The 25921-nt window shown below is 37.3% G+C and overlaps 1 protein-coding gene across 4 annotated transcripts in view; it reads right to left on the minus strand.

Annotated features, from left to right (window-relative positions):
• Positions 1–25921, minus strand: part of NAA16 (N-alpha-acetyltransferase 16, NatA auxiliary subunit) — a 62203-nt gene that overhangs the window by 5036 nt on the left and 31246 nt on the right. For 3 of the 4 annotated variants that reach the window (XM_039568194.1, XM_039568214.1, XM_039568204.1), the window contains 8 exons: positions 7335–7407; positions 6927–7096; positions 6412–6564; positions 4392–4520; positions 3639–3852; positions 1673–1866; positions 847–955; positions 248–346 (listed from right to left, as the gene is read on the minus strand). In XM_039568194.1, the coding sequence (XP_039424128.1) occupies positions 248–346; positions 847–955; positions 1673–1866; positions 3639–3852; positions 4392–4520; positions 6412–6564; positions 6927–7096; positions 7335–7407 (1141 nt within the window). Of the gene's footprint in view, positions 1–247; positions 347–846; positions 956–1672; positions 1867–3638; positions 3853–4391; positions 4521–6411; positions 6565–6926; positions 7097–7334; positions 7408–15631; positions 15804–25921 lie in introns of those variants that run through there. The other variant, XR_005604058.1, reaches the window with a different exon arrangement.

Raw genomic sequence — 25921 nt, forward strand, 5'->3', positions numbered from 1 at the left:
TCTAGCCAAAATGAGTTGTTGGGTCCACCTGGTGGATTAATGGAGGAAGGAATATAATACATACACAGTACACCGGGTAGCACAACACAGTTTTCTTTGGTATTGCCATGGAAAAAACCAAACCATTTGTTTTCATTTTTTGTATCAGTTTGTGTTTCAAGAGTATAAATCTCAAAAATATGTAACTATGTCCTCGTAGAATGTAACTTCTTGTATCTTTATAATTACATACTTCCTACACACATACCAGCTTTAGAGAATTTAATCAAGCACTCGTGTAGCCATGGGTTATTACTGTTAATAGCAAAAGCTCTTTTGACAGACTGTAACATCAACAGAAACTTTCCTGTGGGAAGGAGAAAAAACAAATATTAGGAAACCAAGACTGAGAATACAGAACTTTTTCTCTTCATTATCAATTACTGTTTTCTTTAGTAAATCTAGTACAAATATTAGAAACATCAGTTTTCAGAAATAGAAAGTTTATTTTCCCATTCAAATTGCATAATAAAACAGAAGTTCTTGCTGCTCATACTCTGGCAACACTGCACAGATGTTACCATCTATTTGACTTTGGTTTCCTCTAGATAATTAAAGATCACACCACAAATACCTTTCCACAGTATTTAGAGTATATACTACAACATAGTCTGCTCTTACGTTTTTTTTTTAAGGGTGACTAAACAAAAACACTATTTACCCTATTATTACTGGATATGATGCAAACCTCAGCTTCAGTCAGATAAGTATTTATACCAGATAGTTTTCCACTACACTTGGATAACACAGGCTGCACTGAAGGATGAAAATTTTGTAGAGCAAAAATAAAATTAAGCAGTACTTTACCTTTTCTAAAGTATATTTCAAATGCTAATAAATGTGTTTCTATATCATCTCCAATAAGATTCTTAAGTGGTATAAGGAACTTAATGGCTTCTTCTAATGGATTTTCTACCTGTTTTAATAAAAGAACAGTGAAATTTACTGCTTAAAATAAATGTCAAATACAATGATAGTTTCTGTTATTCACAGCATTTAAATAATCAGAGGTCAAAGGTGAACTGAAGCTAGCTTTCTGAATTAAACTGCACTACAACATTTTTATTTAAACAGCAAGATTTTTAAAAGTGTTTACTCATCATTTCATGTTGACAATGACAGCATCATTGCTAACTCTGGCACTGCTTGTGTACTCAGTACTGCAATTTGGCATTTAGGAAACAATTAAATACAACCACCTTAGACAACAAGCTTGAAGTTACTATGATAAAGGAGGTAGTTCTTTGTGCATAGAGAAATACTGGCTCATCTCTTCAAACTTTGTAAACTGCAGTAATTTCTGTTATTTTTTCCTCTATTTACTCTATAAAACCAGATTTCTTCAGGCAAAACACATTTTTTTGTTCAGTATCTATTTTAATGACATATAGCCTATGGTTTGGAAAAAATCCTGAAATTTAAGGAAAGTAACAATATTAATGTAAAACTTGGATTTATTGAGGAAAAATACTTCTCTTTAGTGTAAAAAGAGGTACACTACAAAAAGGTACCTCTGCATGCAAAAATGATTTTATAAAAGCACCTAGATTCTTTTAGGAGAATCTGATAGCAAACCCATATTATAGGCTTTTTATGATAATCACATGAGTTTAACATGAAAGACCATGCTAACCCTTTCCAGTTTTTCAGGAACCAGCTCTTCCCTGGGTCCACTAGTTTCCTCCTCCTCTTCATCTCTCTTTTTCTTTTGATTTTTTTGCTGTCGTTCTCTTTCTGCATGCTTTCTTTCTTCTTCAAGTTTTGCTTTCTTCTGTGCTCTTCTTTGCTTACTAAGCATTTTCTTCAATTCTTTGGCTGAGAGATTTTCTACAGGTTAAAGTAACAGACAACATATTAAAAAAGTCTTTAATTAAAAATCTTGTTTCTCTCTAACAACTCAGACACATCATTATGCTTGTCCCCATCTCAAAATGGCCAACTTTTACAGCGATTTCCATAACTGCCAACACTACACAGGCCAACATTGCTGCTGGATTACTATTTACAGCCTAACACAACATTTGATCTTGCATATTTTCTCTTACATGGCTATTACAGAAACCTCAATGATTTCAAAGGTTAGCTACATGAAGTTGTTACATCTGTCACAGGTTTTACCTTAGAAAATGAACAATGGTAATAATAAGACTAAGCTCTCATATTGACTGTAGCTCAGCTTGCTTCTAATGCCATCTAGAAACATCCAGATGGATTTACACTCCATCTGAAAACATGCTGAACTTGCTATTTTTCATTAAAATGTCTGACTAATATACAGCCATGACAATTGCATTGGTTTCATACAAATGCCATGGGATAGCTAAACAGAAATTATCATTTAGCCAGAATAATCCTGCAGCTTCCAGTCTGTTTACTGTGGTGTTTCACTAAGAATAGGACTTTTGCTAAAAGCAGCAAGGCACAGAAAAATAGGCTCCCAAGGGACTAACACATCTTTTTTGTGGCTATGGCACCATGACCTCTGATGGTCATGATCCCCCATTGTGACACAGGGAAGCAAGTGTTCTTTTTACCCCAGCCACACAGTGCTGCCTTCTCCCACAGATAAGCCTACTGAATCCCAATGAACAGCAGGCAAATGAACTAACATGACTTCTTAGATGCCACCCACCTTTGTATCTATGATACATTGCTATCCTCTGTGACAGATCCTCTGTCACACACTGATCTTACATTATATACAGAAACAAATTAAGGTTGGAGAGAAAAAAGATACAAGTTCAGCTGTTCAAATATGCCTCTTTTTATATGTACTTCAGTATGTGTAGGCAGGTATAGAAAAACTTATTATCCACCTCTGAATAAAGGTAAGATTGTATTTGCAATATTAAGTGGCATTTTTGATTTAGCTTCCCTTTTCCCCCATGTCAAGTATTTTTCCCTTTGCAAAAAGCCAGACAATAATTTCACTGCTTTAGTCAACAGCCACTGCAATGCTGATAGTAGCTGTAAATCCACTAAAGGAGAAGCAACTATTTATCTTAAAATAAAAAAGTATCTTAAATAATCTGCTATTGAATCCTCAGATTTCCAAACCACACCCCACTAGCATCCAAAGAAAGTCTGTTTTCCATTTAATGCTAGTTTTAAATAATTTTCTAAATGTATTAATATTGCTAATACATTTATCCATGTATTCTTTGGTCCTCAAGTTATGTGAAAAGTGATAAAACTTAAGGCAGTAATAACTAGTATTACCATGTAATAAAGTAAATACACTAGACCAAAATTAAATTCTTACAATTCAGACTGCTTTTTCACAAAACTTATCCATTGCTTCATAATTCATTAGTTAGTAATATTTATCTAATGGCTGACCTGAATCTAGTTTTAATGTTCTGAAATGCCACTCCTCCTCAAGTACTCCAACTACACCTAGATTCATTCACGTTCTAGTTCTACAAAGTAAAGGGGTGTGAACAGAGAGAACTGTAGTGTGTTATCTATGATCTCTCTTCAGTTCTTGTGACAGAAAAGAGGAAAAACTTGTGTTCTATTTACTCTATAACATATAACTTACTTAGCTTAAGCTTTTACATGTGTCATAGACATATGAGCCTTCATTAAAGTGTAGATACCTGAATTCACTTCTTGCTCTTTGCTTTCATTGGTAAGAGGATTATCATGGAGCTTCAAGTAGATTTTGATTGCTGATCGGGCAGCCTTGAAGTAGAAGGCATGTTTCCTGAGCACATCTTCTAATCTCAGAAGGTCTACATAGGCACGAAGAGTCATCTTTCTCATGCAGTATGTGTGGAAGTCAAACTGATCATCTGTTATCTCAAAAAAATGCTTAAAAAAAAAAGAACACAATATACTCATCCTTTATTTAGTCTATTCTTTTATTAGACAGAGGTGAATAAAGTTACAACTGATACTATTTACAGGCAATATTTAACAGGTATAGAAATATATTTTAAATACTGACTCTTAAGAGAAACTATTGGTAGGGAAAAATCTCAGTTAAAGCCTATAATGTGATTATTCAATTAGTGACTTAGGCACTCTAAAAGCCAACTGATTGTGACTGTTCTGATTAGAAACACAATTGTCAAAAGTCAGCATAAAGTTAATGTATTAATAGCTCATAGTTAGGAGACATTGTATTTTATACTAAAACCTTTTCACTTCAGTAATAATCTTTCCATAATAGCTGGAGAAGACATCTCCTGTTACAATAAATGATCAAATATTAGCCTGTTTTTAAAAGCCATTATACCAGAAGTTTTATATGCCTAGCAAACAAAACTGCGCTGATTACATCAACAAATACTTTCATTTGTGTATGAGAAATAGTGGGGAAGCAATGGGTGGTGTTTGCACCTACTTACCCTTTCTACTTCATGACATTTTTTCAAGGCATCACCATACTTCCCTAGCCGTTGATAAGCTGCGGCGCATTCCGTCTGGAACCACATACACTGCATCTCATTAAGGTTCTCCATAGCAGAAGTTCCTTCCTGAAATAAGTGTCATTATTGCTATTGTAATTTACCAGCTGCATCTTTCAACTATGCCTGGTTCCAGGCCATTAGGAGCAAACAATCAATCCTTCAACTTACTTGGAATACAACAGGAAATGACAAACACCCAGTGACTGAGAAAAATACTTGTGGTATTCTATGTGCCCCCAGATAGAAAGAAATAGATTGAAATTATTAAAAAAAATCCAATTATCTGAAGATTAATGTCTCAACAGGCTTTCAAGATTAACTCATGCTTGCACACACAGTCTCACTTCTACAATCTGGGGGCAGAAAACAACACTATTTTTAAAAATTCTTTAAGTTCGGCAAACAATTTCAGCTGGTTTTCCCCATCATGTAAGTGGCATCCACCAGTCTAAAACTCCACCAATATAGTCACTGCTTTATCATGCACTATGAATAACTACACGTTCCTTGGAACTTTTTTGTTTAAATAAGTGAAGTTAGATTTATACTTGATATTTTCAAAAGAAAAAAAATCCTAGGATTGAGACTTAGTAGTTTTAATGCTCTAGACTGAGAATAAGTGAACTGGAAAAACATTCCACATAACATTAATATTAGTCATCAGGTATTCAAAACAGTCTTTATAGCAGAAAAATGACCCAGTTACACTCACAACATTTAATTACTGAGGATGAGATTTATCCTGTCTTTCCAGATATCTATGATAAAGTTGTTTCTTGCATTAACACTTCTGATAAGCAAACATGATGAGTTTTAGTAATCCAGTTTTCAGTCATTACTAGAAATATCTAGAAAGCTTGAATCCAATTTCAAGCGTTATCACACCTAAAATTAAAAAGAATAAAGGAGCCTAATTTGTTTATATGCTCCAGGATATCCCACAAAGTCATCTTCATGTTCAGTTACATAAATCGTATGAAAATCTGGTATTTAAGAATCCAAATTTTGTTCCATGTCAAAAATATATAATTTAAAGTGCTTATCCCATCTTTCAAGGATAGACTTTGCTTTAACAAAATTTTTGTGTGTAATACTAGCTTAAAGAAATTAAATGTTCAAGTCTAAATTAATTTATGTTAATGCTAAATCATAATGAATATAGTATACATTCCTGTGCAGTTAGATCAGATAGTACTAAAGGGAAACAACAAGGTAGTCATCAGATTAATTTCAAAAGTGGTATTTTGAAGTATGGCAATAAAAAATACTCCTTTGAACTACCATTTTTTCCAGTATTTACTGGGTCTGCACAGCTGGAATACTGCATCTGTCTCTGGGGCCCCCAGCACAAGAGGGATATGGGCTTGTTACAGCAGATTCAGAGAAAGGCCATGAAAACTCAAAAGGCTAGAACACCTGTCCTGTGACAAAAGGCTGAGAGAGTTGGGGTTCATCCTGGAGAAGAGCAGGCAGGCTCCAGGGAGACCTTACAGCAGCACGCCAGTATATAAAGGAAGTTCGTAAGACAGGCAAGAAGAGACTTTTCACCAGTCAGTAGCAACAGCAGAAGGAGCAAAAGTTTTAAGCTAAAAGAGGGTAGCTTTACACTGGATATAAGGAAAAAAATCTTTACTGCGAGGATGTGGCAATATGCTGGATCGTACATACCCAGGAAAGTTGTGGATGCCCTGTCCCTGTAAGTGTTCAAGACTGGGTTGGATGCAGCTTTGAGCAACCTGAGTTAGACAAAGATGTCCACACCCATGGCAGTGGCATTGGACTACTCCATCTTTAAAACGCCCTTGCCACTACAAACCATTCTATGTAGTTCCTTACCACCAGGCGTAAGAGCATTATAATAAAAATGGATATTAATAAAAGACATTTGACCAAAAATTATGAGTGAAAAACCACCAGAGGCAAGCAGAACACCTCTTAACTAAAGTAATATACTTGCCCTTGTGAATTTAGAGCACATCTCCTCTGCATCCTTCACCATATTTGCTCGCAGCATGTATTTAGCACATTTAGAATTGATAAATCTGTCTGCAGTATCCAAAGACTGTGCTTCATCCATCCATTTGGCAGCTTCCTTGATGTTACCTACATGCTGTTAGGAAGAAATTAAATAGTTAATTTTCAGTAGAAGCCCACTATTGACCATCTCCTGAAATCTGTATTTGTTGCTGGTATTTCTCCATCAGAACTAAAAGCTAGTGTTATTCTAACTCCTCCCACTCCCAGATTTTTTTCACCATTACAATTCACTGTAAGTTGTAACTGGCTTTGCAAAACCCAAAGAAAAGGGTTTTCATTTTCTTCCTGACAAAACAGTGCCCAAAAAGAAACCCACATGAAAACTGATGCCCATAACCACTGCAAACTGAAATATTACCCACACATTCACACCAGTTTGATGGGTTGATTTTTTTTATACATGAGGTACTCCACATGTCCAAATTCCCCTTTTACCTTGTAAATTTTTGCTTTTAAATAGAATAGTTCTATTAATGTTGGAGTGCTTGCAATTGCAGCATTAATGTAATCCAAGGCCAAAGAACACTGGCCAAGTTTGTCAAAGTGCTGTGCCAGGAAATACCGAACCCAAAGCAGTGTTGTTGGGGGCTCTTTCTCTCCATTTTCTGCAACAAAATGGGAAAGGTTACAATAACCAGTAAAGCTGAAGACTGCATTTGAAAAATGAACACAAAAACAAAGCTTGACAAACTCAGCAAATATTTCCTGTAATGAATCCATTTACTAGAAAATATAGTAACTATTTTTTTTGCAAAAAGTATCAGCACTTTAACAGTTCTTGATAACTTCCACGAACAGTATTAGCAGTTACAGGGTAATTAACGTAAGACCACAGAAACTTACCACATGTACTAAAAAGGTCACAAGTTTTCAAAGAGGCTTCATAACCAGTAACAAGTTCCTGGATTGTAGAAACCTACATGTAAAAAACAGTATGTGCTTAAGTTTTGCTTTACTATCATTTTAACAGAAACTAATACACTGAAAAGAATACTCGAGCAAACTAGAGAAACTATACAAAAATAACTACTTGATTTGGAAAAAAATTGGACATATCTTCACATAATTTACTTCCCCTTTCACAGATATTTTTGATCACCCGTTTTAACTAGTGATGTGGCAGAGAAACGGGTTAATCTCAGGCAGCTTACAGTAGAAGGTGTTCAAGTACACATGATTAATATCTTCAGTAAAAATTCCAAAATATAACTTAATTTATGCTATTTATTTTTAAGCATTGAAACTGAGCCAATTACAAAAAGGTGCTTTGAAAAAGAGAATGCAAGAACGTCCCATAACGATGGAGAAACAGCAGAAACTTCTGTGGTTTTTTGGCAGGTTGCTCTGTACTATTAATGATTTCTGTTTTGTTTGAAAGGCATTGCTGCCTAGAATGAAGGTTCCATCTTTTGACAAAAATCTGTACATTGACTTCCTGAAGGCTAGTACTTTCTGAAACCAGACACTGTCAACAACATTGGTTTTCATTCCTAGGTTTAAGACTCAAAATTCAGTCATACAGTTTTTAACTCACACTACACAAGTCTGACATTTACAGTAAGGACAAACGTTAGGATCTGTGCATTTCATGACAACTATTCCAGGTCCATGGCTCACAAATGCCACCTAGTATTTCTAAACCTTTTATGCAATGCTCAACCTTCATTTGAAACATGCCTGCCATATCCAGCAAGTAACCAACTAGCCACTTTACTTAACAAGAACAACATTACAGTAAGAAATATGATCTATGTATATACACCCAAAACACAGAAGGGACTTAAACATGAGACCTGACTGTAAGCATAGCACGGAAATGGCTACATTCATCATTAGGTGAAATCTCTAGATGGCAAAAACTGAAAACTTCAATGGTTAAAAGTAAGATGATCCTAATTTAAAAAGCTGGTTGCAAGAGTAAAATAGAATTGTAGGGAGACAGCAAAATTTTTAAAAAGCACAAATTGACAGTGCATGCATCCATTTCAAGATATACTTTGGGAGAGAAGGGAGAAGGGAATAAACCTTGGTCTAGAAGATCAAAGTATACAATTTGAAGGACACCACTTTATTTAACCTAATTCAGCACAACCAGCAAAAATGGCAAACACTATTTCAAAGAGAGCAGAGAAAGCGACGCGCCCAAGTCACACACAGCCACTGTAAATATCTCAAAAGTGTAATAAAATTTATAAACATACACATTCTGGAAAGCCCTGAGCAAATCTCATAAGAAATGAGTTTTGGTAGCAAAATCTCATAAAATACAATAAAATGTTACTGGACTTCAAATAACTACAAAGTGATAAAGGAATGTGAAGAAGTCACAAGTAAATGGACGAAGGCAAACAAGTTGTTCTCTGGCCTGCCTCAGACATCTGTTCACTGAAAGCAATCAACACCCTCAGAAAATATTTGAAGATTCTCCTCTCTAAAAAAAGTTTAAAAGCAGAAGCATCTGCTTCAGGTAGCATGGTCGCAGTGTGTATATGCAACTGTGTAGGCGTTATTTCCTTGCTGATTTTCACTGCAATTTCCAAGTATCCCGAAGTTATCCTCATCTGGCTGCTAGTAACCTCATTATCAGTGAATTGTGTGTAAAGGGAGAAAGTCTGCTTCATTTCTTGAACAAGCACAGCCCACCACCAAACTCTACATATAAATGTTTCTATTACTGCACACTCAGGAGCATGGCTTCATATCTGGACAAAGACCATGCTACAACCAAAAAGAATGGCATCACCACCCCTGAGCCACACATGCCTGGTCCCTGCTTTGGCTAAGTGCTAGTGACAGTATCCAGGGTTATGAGTGATTTCCTCCCAGTTCCCCCGCAGTGCACCAATGCCCAATTACTCATCTCATCAGCAGTGGGCACTGGCAGTGGACACACCTGGGACATCCTCATATGAGGGTCTTCCATCAGCTGACATGAACAGTGAAATCAAATACTCTGAATCTTGAGGAGATGGAGAATACCAAGATATAAAAGATGCCAAGTTCTTCCACATTCAGAAGTCTGCAGTGGTTTTGGCTTTTGCAGTTCAAGAAAATAATTGTCATTCTGGAAGCTACTATGAACATTACACTTGGAAACAAGTATTCAGTGAAAGCAACAGCTGAGAAAATGCAAACGAGACATTATTACAGACATACTTAATGAAAAATCACAGTATCTTTTCCCCTTACTTTTCATGCTTATGCTTCAGTCTCTTGCTAGTAATTCAGGAAAATAATCCCAGATTTGTCTGCTGCTTTAGGGAGCAAATTATCTGGAAATATAAACCATAATTTCTGTGTCCACATTAACTGCAAATTTAGTTGCAAAATCTGTCTCTTGGATTTGCTATTATCTGTATTCTAGAGTCATCACTGCCATCTTAAAGGCAGTAATATTTTACTATTTCTAAAAGCTACAGCATTCTTCATAATTTTATAATTTCCAAAAATTGCGCTGAGGTATCTGGAAATACCATGATATTGACCACAAGCTAATTTCAAACAGAATTATTCTAGGAAAACAGTGTGTTTGTTCTCTTGCCATTGAGTTGAAAAAACTTGAAGGTATCACAAAAGAGTCACTGAAGTCATCAACAAATCTCTAATTTCATTACAAAAAGACTGAATTAATTCCTGGGGTCACCAGTTTCAGAAGCCTCTTAATCAGAATTCAAACCTCAAACCTTTTCACAGGTCACTACCTACACCTTTTATTTCATTACAGAAGAACAATGAGCTGAGCAGCAAGAATCCAAGAAGGAGGAAATGGGCTTTAGCCTTCCTCATTTACACAAGCAAGTGTAGTGCTCATTTCTCCTCCTATACCCTAAAGATTAAAATTGTACATGCTCATAAACCACTATATATTCTTGTCAAGTGCAGTAATTCTGAAAGTTAAAAAGCATCTTTCACACTTGGTACTACTTGAAGCAAAGACTCCACAAAGGCTGCACTGCTCTTCCATTCCTGTGCAGTTTATTTCCATTGGAAACGACATTTTTAAAGTAAACTTTGAATAAATGCCTTAAAATGAATAGTTGAGAAATACAGACTGGAATAAATATAAGGCACACACACCTTAATTTCTTTTTAAATTGTAAGTAGCAAGAATGCAATTCACTCCAATTCTGAATTACTTTTTTCTCTGTGAGCACGAGTTTGTAATTATCTGATTACACCGAGATATATTTTGTGTCCTCTTTTGTAATGGACAGGCTAAGGGAAAGTGCCTATTTTCCAGGTAAACAATGATGACTAGAATTCTTCTATCATCTTCTGCAGCTATCATAGTGGCACCTACAGGCTCATCATGAAATGGAAATCTGTGCTACATGCTATGCCATACACCACTGACCCCTGCTACAGAAATTTTTCCTAAGACAAAGAGAAAAAGAGGCCTATCAAAGGTAAGAACAGTAGGCAAGAACTACAGTACCCGAAATTTTAGTTTGATTTTTTTCTATATTCCATGTAGTAGTAAGTTGAATGAAATGACAAAAGAATAAAAGTCAGAACAGCGATACAAAAAGATTAAGAAATATCCATAACAAAGGCACGGTGAAATACATAATGGAAGGTGAACTCAACAGCCTACTACCTACAAAGCAAGGATGCAAATTTTTCAAGTAAAAGGCTTAAATTCTCTGGTGCATTTATGGAAGCTAAATTACTACATTGATTCCACATCCTATTACTACATCAGTTGGGTAAAATATTTCATAATAGGCTTCTGTTTCAATGACAACCTTCCAAACACCAATACAGTATTTCCTTCAATGAAACAACTGCAAGGAACTGAATTACTGTAATGTACTATAAAGTGGTTAGACGGTGTCTATTCTTTTTTAAAAAAAATACTTCAGCCTGTTAATTTATCTGTTACGAATGCTACATTTAAGTATTTTTGTTTCAGTTGCTCCTAACAGAATTCAGTAAGAAGTTACCAGCACTTCCAGTGCAAACACAAGTCAAAAGCCACCGTATACAGGCAGTTTGGGAAGCAATCTGTGTTGACATTTGGCACAGGTTTGATTTCCTGAGGACATGTTTAATATTATCTGCTCCGTTCTCAATGCCAAATGACCAAATGGGAAACTTTACATACTGGTACTGAGACATTGAGTTCGTGACACCACTTTTCCAGCACAGCAGAAGCAGCATCCACTAGACTTGTCACCCTTATGTCTATTCGAGAAATTGACAAATAGCTGTACTTTTCAGAATATCCAAACTCTCTATATCTAGATATATCATCTAGATAACTCCATATTGACAGATTGAGATATCCAGAAACCATCTGCAAATGGCTTTGCTACACAGTACCCAAAGGAAACTGCTACTGTGCAACTTCAAAATAGGCAGGCATCATCAAGAAAAGACTGGATACCTAAAGACCAAATGACAAACTGCCTTTTAACAGCAGTTGAATCTTGTCCTTGTGCCAGAAAACCACATTGACATTAATAACAGAAAGTCCTTGTGACCAAATTAGGAATATCTTTCACAACACAAAGAAACATCTAGTACATGCCCTGAACCAATACTCTAAATGCCTCATGGGAAATGGAGAAGCAACAATAAAAACAGTCCACAAGAGTACTATGTCAATACTTGAAGTCTTTGCTACAACAATATTTTATCTAAGAGAGTGATAAGAAGGTGCATAAAGCAGTATCAAATATCACATCATGCAGAAGTGGTATAAATATGCCCTGAAAAATATTTATGAGCTTAGTACCAAATAAATTAAGACTGCAAAAATATAATGCAGTTGCTGGCTCAGAGTTCTGGAGAAGGCCTTTGATGACAACATTTTGAACAGGGTTTGCAGCTGGTCTGCGGCATGCACTTAACACCAAACCAAGCCTTTCTTGAGCTGTCTCCAGTATCAGTCCATTTCTGAGACAGTGGTAAATCATCCACACACACAAAGCCAGCCAACACAACAGAGCTGAAAGCTGAACCTACAAAACAATGAAGATTTCCACTATAATAAGATGGTTCCTTGTTTCACTTTTGATTCTATGCTCTCCACACCATTCTAAACCTTCCCCAGAAACAGTGCAGCACTAAAAAACACTCTGACACAATGATAGCACAAACAAGAATGTCTCCTGTTGCTCACAGAGACACTTTCATAGCCTTCCTGAAAAGGGTTACTTGATGGCTTGTGATGGATGAGCCAGACATACAGCCTGGCAAGGAACTTGTACTCCCTTCTTGAGAAGGGTCTCTAAAGACACCATGATGGAGGATCCCAGGTTCAGACCCAGTTCAGCTCTGCCCATGTGGTAAATTTGCAATCTGAAGTTCCCATCCCTACAAATGCTGATGCTTAGATCTGAACTTTCAGGCCTGCAAAAATACTTAAGAATGGTAGCAGAGGCACACTTCTGATAATCTCTTGTATCTAGCATGGCCCCATCACATGATTAATGGCATTTCAGTCCAGGGCATTTTGACCATACCTTTCTGGATGGAAAAGGGAAGGAAGTTTCAAATAAAGAAGCTGCCAATAGACTCAAAAACAGCTCATAAATTCAATTAACTACACGAAGAGAAAAGGGCAGGAGGAAAGGGCAGCTACACTTTAGAAAAAGTCTTCTACTACAGCCTAATAAAGACAAGAAGCATCTTTGTCTATAGCCAAGAGGTGACTGGCATGAATTGAGACCTGCTTTTTATCCAGACAAAGAAAAAAACATGCCAAGCACACAAGCCAGCTGGCACACCTGCCCTGCACAAAAGGTTTTGAGTTCAGGCTCTTCCAATGTAATCCACATAGGAAGGTGTTTATGGGCAGCCACCTAGAAAATTGCATTTCCTGTTACTTACTATAATTTTATGTAAATTAATATCGAAGATCACAGCATCTATAAGCTCAGACAGTTCAGAGAAGAACCAAAAAATTCTGCAGCAAGGCTCAGACTGGTAGATTTTTTTTTTACAGCAACATTTCTCCATTATTTAAAAAATGTCCCATCTACCTGCTTTGAAACATAAGATATTAACATTCAGATTTATCAGTGTAAAATAGAAAAGGCATAGGGTATGCAAATGACTGAATATTTCCATTTTTAATCATGGCAGCTGTACACTAACTTAGTTGCAACTGCTTCCTTTGTTCTCACTTGAAAAGTTTCTGCTCCACAACTTTTTATACAGCAGACACAGATTTCCCTCACCCAATGAGGTATGAACAAGCCCACAGAGAATATTCAAATAAATTACTCCAATTGTGAAAGCCCAGTCAGCCTCATACAGACAACTTCCATCGTTTACATGTTAGTAGATGGCTAACATCTGAATGCAGTAAAAAAATCACAAATAAAAAATATTGTACAACCCTCACACCATGAAAATAAAACCAGGAAAACCGGAAAGACAGCCTTTTACTTGACACAAGTCACCTTAAATTTCTTATCTTTGACATATATAGATGTCAAGGACATAGCTTTACTGTTTTGTGTAACATCCACTGAAAGTGTTGCTTTAAAACTAGCAGCAATTCACATGTAGGTACCGCTGTTTTTAAATTTATTCAACTGAGCCAACAGTAATCACTTTTGCTTCCCCGAGAAAACCATTTTTAAATGTGTGCATATGCTCACATTACACAGGGGAAGACAAAAATCTGTAATCTGCAGTAGAAGACACATCCCATGGTATCATGGTTAGTCACCAACTTCAGCATTTCTCAGTGTGTGGTGGCTAAGCACACTTTTACTCCCAGGAATTGTGCCACAGAGCTACCAGCTTATGATGACTGGCTAACCATAAAGCAGTAATTTTGCACTACTATATGTAAAGCTGCTGCTGTCCATCGCTGGTAGCACTGCTAACAGCTAATCTAGAAATAAAACAAGTGATACTTTTTCTAGGGTCAATAGTACAAATGATCACACAGGCTGTCTGAAACACTGAATTCCAGATGAAAAAACTTCCTCCATTTGTCTGAGTGAGTCTAGTTTGCATTTGTCATTCAAAAAGCAGATTGTAACAGGTATTCTGTATGCTTGCTCTGCTGAAGCAACATGCCCTTAAAAATAATGCTGTGTACAAGCATAATCAATTGGAAAGTTTATAGCAGCTGTAGTACAATACAAATTCAAAGCAAACCAATACTCTAAGATAACACTGTGGTCACCACACAACTAATTTAGTGAGAAACTGGTTTTCTGAAAGCTTTTGGACAAGTCTGGGGACTGCACTAAAGAAAGCAAATCATTTCACATGAGGAAAACATCAGTAGGAGCAACTGTGAGCAGAGATACCTAGAGCATTTCTTGTGGGTCTCCAAATGGGTTATTTGGAGCAGTTAATCCCAATACAGATCACTCCAACTAAAAAAGCTCTCTTGAAAAAGTAGTTCATAAATCAGCTGCTACACCTGTCAGCTCTTGGCTTACATGTTACCTCACAGACTTAAACTGTCGGCCCTCAGCATGTTTTACACTCCCCATTCTCACTGCAGAGCAGAAGCACCACATCCTTGCTGTAACTCTTGCTGTACCTACAATGATGTTTCTCATCCTTCTCCCTCCTCTACTTATTTTACAGTTTCCTTACTCCTCCTTATGATCCAGTTGTACAGTACAAATGCTATCTTTCACTGTGAACATACCAGTTGTTAGCCAGATCCTGGCTAAGTCCACTTACCAGATCATCCCTCCTGGAATTTTAACTCAAAGATGCTACTTCCTAACACTTGAAGTGATGGAGTTAGTATGAACAAAAGGCTGTCCTTGGTTAATCTTACAGAGATACTACTTCTTAAAATGCAGTTGCCTAACAGAACTAATGTTTTTACTGCCTTATGTAATCCACCAATAATCTGCAGAGGACATCTAACTAAAAAAAAACAAAAAAAAAACAAAAAAAAAAAAAAAAAAAAAAAAAACAAAAAAAAAAAAAACAAAAAAAACCAACAACAAAAAAAAAACCAACAAAAAAACAACAAAAAAAAACCAACAACAAAAAAAAAACACCACAAACCAAACCAAAAACCAACCAAACAAAAAAAACCCCAAACAACCAACAGTGGCAACTTGCTTTATATTCCTTTAGCTTTCCACATTAAGGAAGAAATATGCCTTCTTTCCAGAAAGGTTAAAGAAAGATCTTCACTGAAGACAGCCTACCTTCCTGTGTAGACAGTCTTACACCTTTTTTTGAGACTGTTGTTTCTGATGTTTCTTCCAGCCAGACATTTTCTCTCATCCAGTATTTCCTCACAGTCTCCATGATTTTAGATACTCAGAAAAAGGGCACATGTGCACTAATGTCGAGCTTCAATGGAATCAACCAATGCACCTGCAACACAATCGACGTAAACCTTGATGTTGACTAATTGAAGATCTTCACTCTTTGGATTTTTTATCTCATGGATATAGAGATCAGCATGTATGGGGAACCAAAGAGGATTTCTGAGCATTGATCAAGTACAAAGAGAATTTTCTGTGGAGGAGGTGAGGGTAGCACTCCGAGATCCATTTCTTGTGAGGAAGAGTAACAAATAACGCTGTTCACAGATATTTCAAATACATCTGGATTGTATCTTACAGAATGTGAAAATTACTACATCTCATGTAATTGCTTATACTTCAGGTTATTAACTTCCAGCAGAAACATTCTGCCAAGAGCCACAGTTACATTCACTCTGAACAGTAACTTTGCATAAACAACAAAACTCAAAATAATGAAGTGGCACTCCTAAATGCTAGTTTTTGCTCCCAAACATACAAAGCCTCCAGCTTCTTCCTGACATAGTAAGAATTATACCAACTGTGCAAATTTTATTCAAGCGGAAAGATATCAGTAGGATAACTGTCATTTAAATATGTACTCTCTTGTAGCAAGTACTCTTGCTAATCAGAAACTAAAAAAGACTGATAAAAAGATTTAATAATCCTCCGTGTTATACAGTAGGCTTTTTAAATGAAAGGTTTCGCATAACTCAAGGAAACTCAAGGAAAATGGCTATACTTTGCTGATACCAATATTTTAATAATAACAAACTTCAGATACTAAAGCACTAAGCAAAGTATAGAAGCTACAAAACCACTTGTAGCATAAAAGTAAAGCCTAGCAGCTAGATAGTAAATCTCTCCCTGCACAGGAGACTAAGACACCCATATCACAGTACTTAAATTTACACAAAAACTGTATTGTGTTGAGACATTTTCCTTGTAAATGCTCCATGTTTCTTAGCATAAAGAAACCCCATATATACAGTCACATTTCAAAACCTTTCATTCACATCGTAGTAGTTTAAGTGATTATTCCAAAAAGTCTCCACGAATCATGAAAATTAAATTGTTCACGCCATTACAGAAATATCAACCATACGTAAAACACCTATTATATTTGTATTTTTTAAAGCTGTGTTTTAAGTAACATTTCAAAGTTGTAGAGGAAAGTGGGTTATCTTGTTAATAAAACCCCCAAAACACAACCACAGAAGTTTCTTTATGTTGGATGAAGTTCTTTTATTACAGCCTCTCTGCTGTCCTCCCACGTCTCTCTTCCTTAGAATTAATTCACTGCAGTTAATCACCTACAAGTCTTACTACGTCGTCCTTGGTTAAAAGTCACAAATACCAGAAATTCACTTTAAAACACATTACCTCCAAGTATGTTTATGAATTGATGATGCCAAAACCTTAGTATTTTATGGCAAGATCAAGAATATCAAGTGAATAAATCTCCAAAGGCAATATGAGAACTACGTGTTTTAAATGTTCTTAAGAAACTACTTTTTTCAGAAATAACTACAGTTCTTCAAAACACACTATCATCACTGGCCCCACTACACACAAGCACCTCTCATAGTATGTGATCTTTTTATAAATCATGTCTGTGGACTTTCCAAATGAGGACAGCCAGTATTATTTTTTATTTACCCACGTTTAACCCATCCATCTTTTCAAGTGTGGCACTGCAGAAATGGTTTTTTGAGCAGCTCCCACTCTTAGCTTAAAAGCACACCATGCTGAGAAAAAACTGAGTACAAATTTAAAGCTGTACAGACTCAGACACTGGTACTCAAACACTTGCATTATTCTTTCAGCAAAAATGGCAGGGTGGAATGGACAATTGGGAATGTGATGTACACAGTCCACAAGTCAGGGCTCATATATAATCCATTCTGAATTGCATGAGAGATTCATAAATCAGTTCCCTAAGAATATCATCTGCTGGAGTCCTACAAATTCTGTGTCTCTTATTCTCCCCTTCAATATACACAGTACAGAAAGAGCAAGAACTTTTCTGGCACAGAATTTCTATGTATTAAAACACCAAGATGAGGATGACAGCTCATAGGACTTGTGTTATCACCTCCCATAAAGCAAGCTATTTTTGGGTTAAAGGCCACCTTCTCTTTAAACATATGCCATTGTAGTTGTCACTGTAGATCACAGCAACGCACCAGGTACTGGGAATAGCAGATATAAGTAGCAGTTGTTAAAAATTGAAGTCCTGGTCTCCAAAGCACAGCACCTCATTTATAACCTCTCATATGGCATCTGTCAAGCCTTAGACAATCACGCCACTGAGCAGCTCCCAACAGCTGGGCATTTACACAGCACATCAAGGGTAGGGGCAACAGCACACTGACCCCACCAGTGTCACACCAATAGTCCCTACTGCTTAATGTTACCAACAGCAGCAGGTTTCCTAGAACAAACTGACTCCACCAGCAGAAACCTACTCAAAGGGAACACGAACTATTCGGCCTGAGAAACCAATCTGGATGGAATTACAACTTCACCAGAATTTTATCAGTATTTTGTCCTCCACTTTTCCTTCGCCATCTAGATAGGACAAACTCATCTTCAGTGAGCATCTACATCAACAGCCCGGCCAAACCATTGCTGATTTCTAAGCTGGAAGTATTCTTTACACAGCTCTTTTTCTCTAATTGAGACTACAAGCAGATGATCACTGACAAAACACCAAATGCACAACACTCTCTATTAGAATTTGCACTGTGAAATTTTGCAGAAATAAAGACAGATGCCATATGTGCCACTTTGAGAGCTCCAAAATCAAGACTGATGAAGATGGAAACAATCATATGTGCTCTGTAGATCACATCCTCAGCCAAACCCCACTGCACTCTTGAATAAACAACCTGTTCTTTGGCAAGTACCTACCCTGAAGCAGCAGTTTCACATGCTTCCCATGACCTGTGGTGAACCATGCATTTACTCACGTTTAACCTAATCCTAAGGGAGTCTGCAGTTACTCAGCTATGATTTGAAGTTAATCCATTTCTAAAAGGCAGATTCTGTGACAAGTTTTTCCCTTTGTGAACAGCCTGAAGCAAGAAATTCTAGGAAGTGATTAGGACAGCTCTGCTGGCAAATGGATATAAAAATCACAACTGAAGATTCCAAATTACAGTATGTGGATTTGGGATCTCAGTGCTTCTGCATACAGGCATCCACATATATCAGCACCTTTACAGCACTGTTTGCTGTAGTGTCTTGGTGCTCCCAGACTTACATGAAATGCAACTTGCCCTGGCACTGCAGTACCAGTTCAGATGAGCTTGCCTGCTAGCAAGTAAATGGCTACAAGCTGGCCCTGGACTTGAAGGTAAAGTGAAAAGATGAAGAAGCATGAAGGTTTGAAGAGACCTCTACAGACTGCCTAGTCCAAGCCCTTGTTACACAACAGGGTCAGCTAAAGCAGATTATTCCTGGCCATGGCCAGTCACATTTTGACCATCTCCAAGGCGGCAACTCTACTACATCTCAACAACATCTATGACAAAAGTGTCTTTTCTTTAGCTCAAATATTCTCTTGTATTTTAATTTGTGCATATAATACCTTGTCTCTGGGCACCAATGAGAAGCATCTGCCTGTCTTTTTTCACTCTTGCCTTCAGTTAGTTACATACACAAGATCCCATCTGAGCCTTCTTTTCTCCAGTGTGAACAACCCAAATTCTTACCCTCTCTTTGTATGCCAGACACTCCAGTCCCTTCATCAGCTTCAAAGCCTTTCTCTGGGCTCTTCCTGGTGTGTACAGCTCTTGTACCAGGGCACCCAGAACTAGACTCAGCACTCCTGGTGCATCTCACCAGGGCTGAGAGAAAAGACGATCACCTCCTTCAACCTCACAGTAGTGCTTTCATTAATACAGCCCAGGATGCCATTGACGTTCTTTGCCACCGGGTACACTGATGGCTCATGTTCAGTCTGCTGACTACCACAACCCCCAGGGTCTTTTCTGCAAAGCTGCTTTCCAGCTGGTCAGGCCCCAGCCTATACTAGAGCATGGGCTTAGCCTTCCTAAGGTTCAGGACCCAGCTATTTCCCTTTGTTAAACTTCCTCTCAGCTCATTCCCTAGCCCATCAAGGCCTCTCAATAGCAGCACAATCTTCTCATGGATCAGCCACTCCTCCAGTTTTGTATCATCCACAAGGTTCTTGAAGGATACACTGTCCCATCAACTAAGTCATTAACAAAGATGTTCCCCACTACTGGCCCCAGTGTTACCTACCTAGGGACACCAGCTGGAGTTCATGCAGCTGATGACAACACTGAGCCTGGCAGCTCAGTCAGTTTTCAGTACAAATTACTGTCTACTAAGGTGTACTTCAACATGTTGTCTATGTTATCACAGATGGTGTCAAAAGCCTTGCTTATACACAGGATCAACTGCTGTCCCCATGTATGCTGAGATAGTAATTTTGTTAGAGAAGGCTATTAACTTAATCAGGCACGAATTCCCCTTCATAAAACCATACTACCTACTGTCCTGTGTGTTTGGTAATGGTTTCTGGGATTATTCACCTTACCAGCTTCACAAAGATTGAGACCAAGCTGACTGGCCCATAAGCTCCTCAGATCCTCCTTTTTGTACTTCTTGAAAACAGGAGAGACATACACTCTCCTCCATATACCTCAAGAAATTCCATCCATCATGATGATCTTTCAAAGACTGAATGGCAATGCAGTGACACTGTCTAGCTCCACTAAGAGTTGGAGATGCATCCCAATCAGGTTCAAGGTGCACATCCAATATGTTCAGACATTCTATAACCTAATCCTCCACTACTAAGATCCATGTATTTAAGAAAGCAATTAAAGTGACACCCAGATAACCTCAAAAATGACAGAAGTGGTGTACATTCTCTGCTGTCTTGATACACCAAACTTGATACTTGATCAGCACCTCTTAGAAGACTACCAGAAGATTTAACACAAGTGTTGAGCTTGAAATGAGAATCTTGTTAGGAAAGATGACCAAAAACAGTATCATGGAAAGTGCTTTGAATTTTACTGGATTCTGTCTCATGAAGACGTGTGGAGTTGTATTTTCATTTGTTTGCTTTTTTTTTTTAGCATAACAGCAAAAGCTGTCAGTGAAGCAGTGACAATTGGTATCTTCTGCTTCTCCTTGATACATAACAGGAATCCACTCTTGGACACGTAGATAAACACAAATATCATCAAGACAGCACTACAAGCACCAACTAGGCATCAGTTGAGCAATCCACTGCTGTTGTGTTCCATGCAATCCATTACAGAATATATGCAGGTGCCTTAATTGAGCCTCCTTCTGATTTAAGAAGCGTCCTATCAGAGGAGTAAAAGATTCCTAGAAGATCAAAAGACACATCACCATATCCAATGTTTGCCTTGGTGCTAGCAGATATGAGAAGATGCAGGTTGAGAAGGTAAAAAACTTAAGTACCTGCTTGGGACAGGTCTTCCTCCCAGGAAGACGAGGCATGTGCTGTTTCTGCCAATTAAAGCCACAGATGCAATACATGAAGAGTAAACTTGAAACTGCAGATTTAGTGTCAACACCACCATGATGTTGTTTATCACAGAGTGCCTTTTCTTTACAAGTAACTCGTAACTCCAGAATTCTTCCATTTCATCATAGAAATTACCCAAATAAAGTTAATATGAGGGGGAAAAGGTCTGAGAAAGAAAAAAAACATGGAATGAACTTAAGAGAGTTTTGTAGAGCAGTAAGACATTCACAGGATTCCCTCAGAATGTCTTAAATGATAGCCAGAACCAAGAAGGTGCTTCAAGAAGAACTGTACGAACAGGCAAAGGCTGGTATTTGAGAAGGCGACTGAACTCAAGATTAGTTGAGAAAAATTAATATCAAGCTCAGAATGCAAGTTCCTCAACACTAGTAACCTGTAGAGGAAGCACTCAGCTCTTGTTCAGATCAGCCATTTCCTTTCTCCAAAGCTCACAGGCGAAAAGAATCTGGTGCAATGCTTTTTACATTTGTGAACTTTGCCTTCACGCAACCACACGCATTTACCCTACTTCATTATGACCAAAGGTTTTCACATTTAAAAAGCCTCAGGCTGCCATATAATGAATAGAAGGAAAGCATAGCCAATTTATTCACAAGATACAGTGGTTACTTCAAAGAACCATCTGAAGCAAACAGGTCGTGATGAACATTATACTTCAAGTATTTTTTTTAAATACAAACGAAGCCATCAAGACAGTGTTCCATCAAATGATTTCTCTAGTATTTTGTAGATAAACAGTGATTTATGACCATAAGAAATGATGTACCACTGAACAGAGTCTATATGATATTATAAACTTCCTTTGAACAAGACACTATGAAAACAGTGTAAGACTGAGTCTGGCAGTCTCTATCACCCTCCAATTGACCTTGTCTTCAGTAGTAAAGACACAGAATCTGCCTGTGTACCAACACAGCAAGTTTGGAAGTGATTAGTGCATGCCTTTGGTATCTGCAAACAGGGAGCACAGTAACAATTATCACTTGAGAAATAATTTGAACTCTTTACATCCTAACTCCTTTTGCTCCTTATTCATGCACATAACCTGTAGAAAACCAATTGCCAATATTATAAAAAAAGTAAACAGACATCTACTCAAATAGCCTTTGTCCAAGAGTTCATCCTGCAATTCAACACCCCTCTCCTTATTCCAGTAGAGTAATTTCACGCTACAGCATGGTATAGAAGTGCACTCAGGATACTGAATAGCTAGCATAATTTTTTAGGGTCTTCAGTATTTTTATAATCAAAAGTTTTATCCACAGCACAATACATTAATCAAGTTAAAATGACAGTATAGTTTCTAGGCAGAAGACAATTGTTAGCTTCTTTTCTTACGGCTTCTCACCCTTCAGCCTGAACTACTTACATCTCCTCCAGTCTAGGTGGCTTGACAAAGAAGAAATAGCAAAAAAACAGTAAAAAAGCAAACCAGTTCCCATGCTACTTTATCGCAGTAGCATAACAGCACAAAACCTGAAGAAATCACAACCTCATTTGAAGAGCTTTGAAGAATTAAACCATGTCTTATATAACTCCCTTCTAAAACTATGGAGAAAAATGTAAGTCAGATCACTGACTTTCAAGGACTAATGGACCACACAGTATGAAACTGGATCTTGCTGCAGAAGCATGCTCAGTAATTTACAGTAAAGCCAGCTTAACACTTCCTCCTCATCAGGTTCCATAGTTCTTTTAAAGTCTGCTTTAACATAAATCATCAGTGGGTTAACAATTCCCTCCTAGAAGGCAACAGTACTGCTGGGAATGATGAAATACAGCACCACTTGCCCCAGGTTTCACCACACTATCTGTGTCACTTTCTCAAGCATCCAAGTTTCACAGTTACCAAGCCTTTAACAGTTTCCTTTTCAACTCAATTGTGCAGTCAAATATAAACCTCTGCACATCACAAACTGAACACAAGGCCAACACATATATAATTTTTTTCTGCGCCAGAATTATAGGAAAGACAGATTGCATAATGCAATATTAAGTATATTTTAACTCATTAGAGACTTCTTTATTAAGAAATGTTCTACCTCAAAACAGGTCTTTGAGTATACACAGAGCTTTTCTGCATTTTGGCAATCTTTCTTTATTGAACAGATTTCAGATTCTCATGTCTTTGGTTGCTCAAAGAGTTTCTTAGCAATAACATTAAGATTACTTTTTTTTTAATGAAACAAATAGCTTTACATTTCCCACTTACAGCATCCTTCTGAGACTTCATCCAAAGTTTCTTAAACAATTCTACTTACACTGTGAAGGAAGATTAAAAACATCTTTCCTACTTAACCACAGTAAGGCTTACTCTTCTATGAAGTGATGAAGAACAAGTTGTACTCCACACCCTTCACAACACCAACTTCACACAAGTACGTAAACAAATTCCAATTCAGTAGCTGAAAGAAGTAACATGCCATGCACCCACTTGGCACTGCAGTGATTTCAGTTTTATTTTTGGTGGGGCATTCATTAATTCTTTCTGGAAGCAGCTGGGGAACTTTCCTCAATGTTAGTTTCACAGATACAAAGTACTCATGTAACACATACTTTGGGACAAAACCTACCTAGCACAGCCAAAGGCTGAGGTACCAACTTACTGAAATGAGAGAATAAGCAACATTCTCCTGGACACATCTGACAAATGTCTGCCTTCTATACAATCACCCTTTTTTCCTTGCTGTTCATGAAAGATCACAGACCCACCTTGAGCTCTAGAAAGAAGGAACTTTCTAGGCTTAAATACCAACTCTTTCATCAAGTCCTCATGTCTATGCCACTCCAAAATCCAACTGCAGTTGACTACACCAAACTGCACATGTTTCCAAAGAAACACAAGGGGAACTTTCTTCCCAACTGGTAGAGAAATCAGAAATTTGCTAGGTATTTTCTAGTAGGCATAACACAATACTGACTACAATCCTCTTTCAGTCAAAATATACAAGTAATTTATGTGAGAAGCTACTACCAAGATCCAACTGAAATGTAAAAAGACAGGCATCTTTGGTAAGGAAACAATTTGAAATATGGCAAAAAAGCTTTTGCAGAAGTTAGCAGCACAAACAAATCCCAAGCATGTTTGGAAAAGGTGAAGCTCTTGATTTCAAGTACTTTTTTAGGATTAAGCTGGCAGTTTTGAGAAACTCTGATTTGATATAATGATGGTAACTAGCAGAAAGGCACCTTTCTGTGCAAGTCTGCCCCAAAATATGGTAGCCCTCTTTTTTTAGCCAAAAATTAAGTGCTAAAAATCTTTTCAGATGAGAAATGAGTTTATACTTATCTTTCAACCTGCAGATGTTTCACACTTCAAACAGCAGAGCTAGAACTTCCCTAACATTGACTGTACTTCTATCTAGATACCCAGAGTATCACAATGTAAAAAGTTTCAATTCCATTTCATTTACATTGAAAAGTGTCCATTAGCAATAGTCATTTTAGAAAAGCCTGTACTCTACAAGTGTGCTTGTTTTCAGCTGGGATAATTTGCTTCTTTAGTAGCCAGTACAGTGCTGTGTTTGGGATTGAACATGAGAATAATGCTGATAACACACTGGTATTTCAGTCATTGCTAAAGTGTGCTTACACTGTGGCGAGGACTGCTCAGGTTCCTGACCTCTGTGAGGCAGCAGGGGCACAAGAAGCCAAGAAGGAGCATGGCCAGGATAGATGACCTGAACTAGCCAAAAGGATATTCCATACCATACAATGTCATGACCAGTATATAAACTGGGGGAGTTGGCTGGGAGCTGCCAGTCACTGCTCAGGGATGGGCAGAGCACTGGTCAGTGAACAGAGAGCAATTATTCTGTGTATCACTTGTTTCTCTTGAATTTTTTTCTTCCCTCTCCCCTTTTCATTACAATTATTAGTATTATTATAGTTTATTTTCATTCAACATTAAAGTGTCCTTATCTTAACCCACAAGGTTTATGTGTTTCTGATTCTACTCCCCACCAAGCAGGGGTGGAATGAGCAAAGCAGTTGCATGGTACTTAAGCTGCCAGTTGAAGTTAAACCACAACATGATACCAGAATTCACTAAAATTATGTCAACCATGGCAAAAGTAGAGCTTACAGAAGTGTACTGAAGATTTTGTGGTAGGACACTAGCAAAGAAACTCTTAGAAAGAAGAATAATTTTAGTCCAAATAAAGGAGTATTCACTGCTGGTTGAAAAGCTGCATCATTTATTTAAGGTTTTTCCAGATACAAACCCCTCTTCTTACCAAGTCATGAATGGATTAGAACACCCATAGTGTTTGTAGCAAAGATAGTATCTGAAGAGACTGATCTTAATTATTCTATTTTCTACATATTTTAGTAACATGCTTTAGGTTCAAAAATTTATTTTCACTATACCTTACTGTCAAGTTTGGAAGGAAGAGCTACATTTGAAACCATTGTTCTAATGTGAAACAATCACACCAAAACTGTGACTTTAGAAGTACAAAAATTATACACTGAAGTTTCAGCTAAAGACTGAAATATGAAATAAGCCTTTGTGGTAGATACTAATGTATTCATGCAATTCAGAAATCTACATAGAACAATAGCCACCTGTTATTTTAAAAGCATTACTTCTGGTGACATCATAAACCATAAGTTGAAAGAATCCTGTAACACTT

Source organism: Corvus cornix, chromosome 1 (genome assembly GCF_000738735.6).
Source record: "Corvus cornix cornix isolate S_Up_H32 chromosome 1, ASM73873v5, whole genome shotgun sequence".
In the NCBI taxonomy this organism is placed as follows: domain Eukaryota; kingdom Metazoa; phylum Chordata; class Aves; order Passeriformes; family Corvidae; genus Corvus; species Corvus cornix.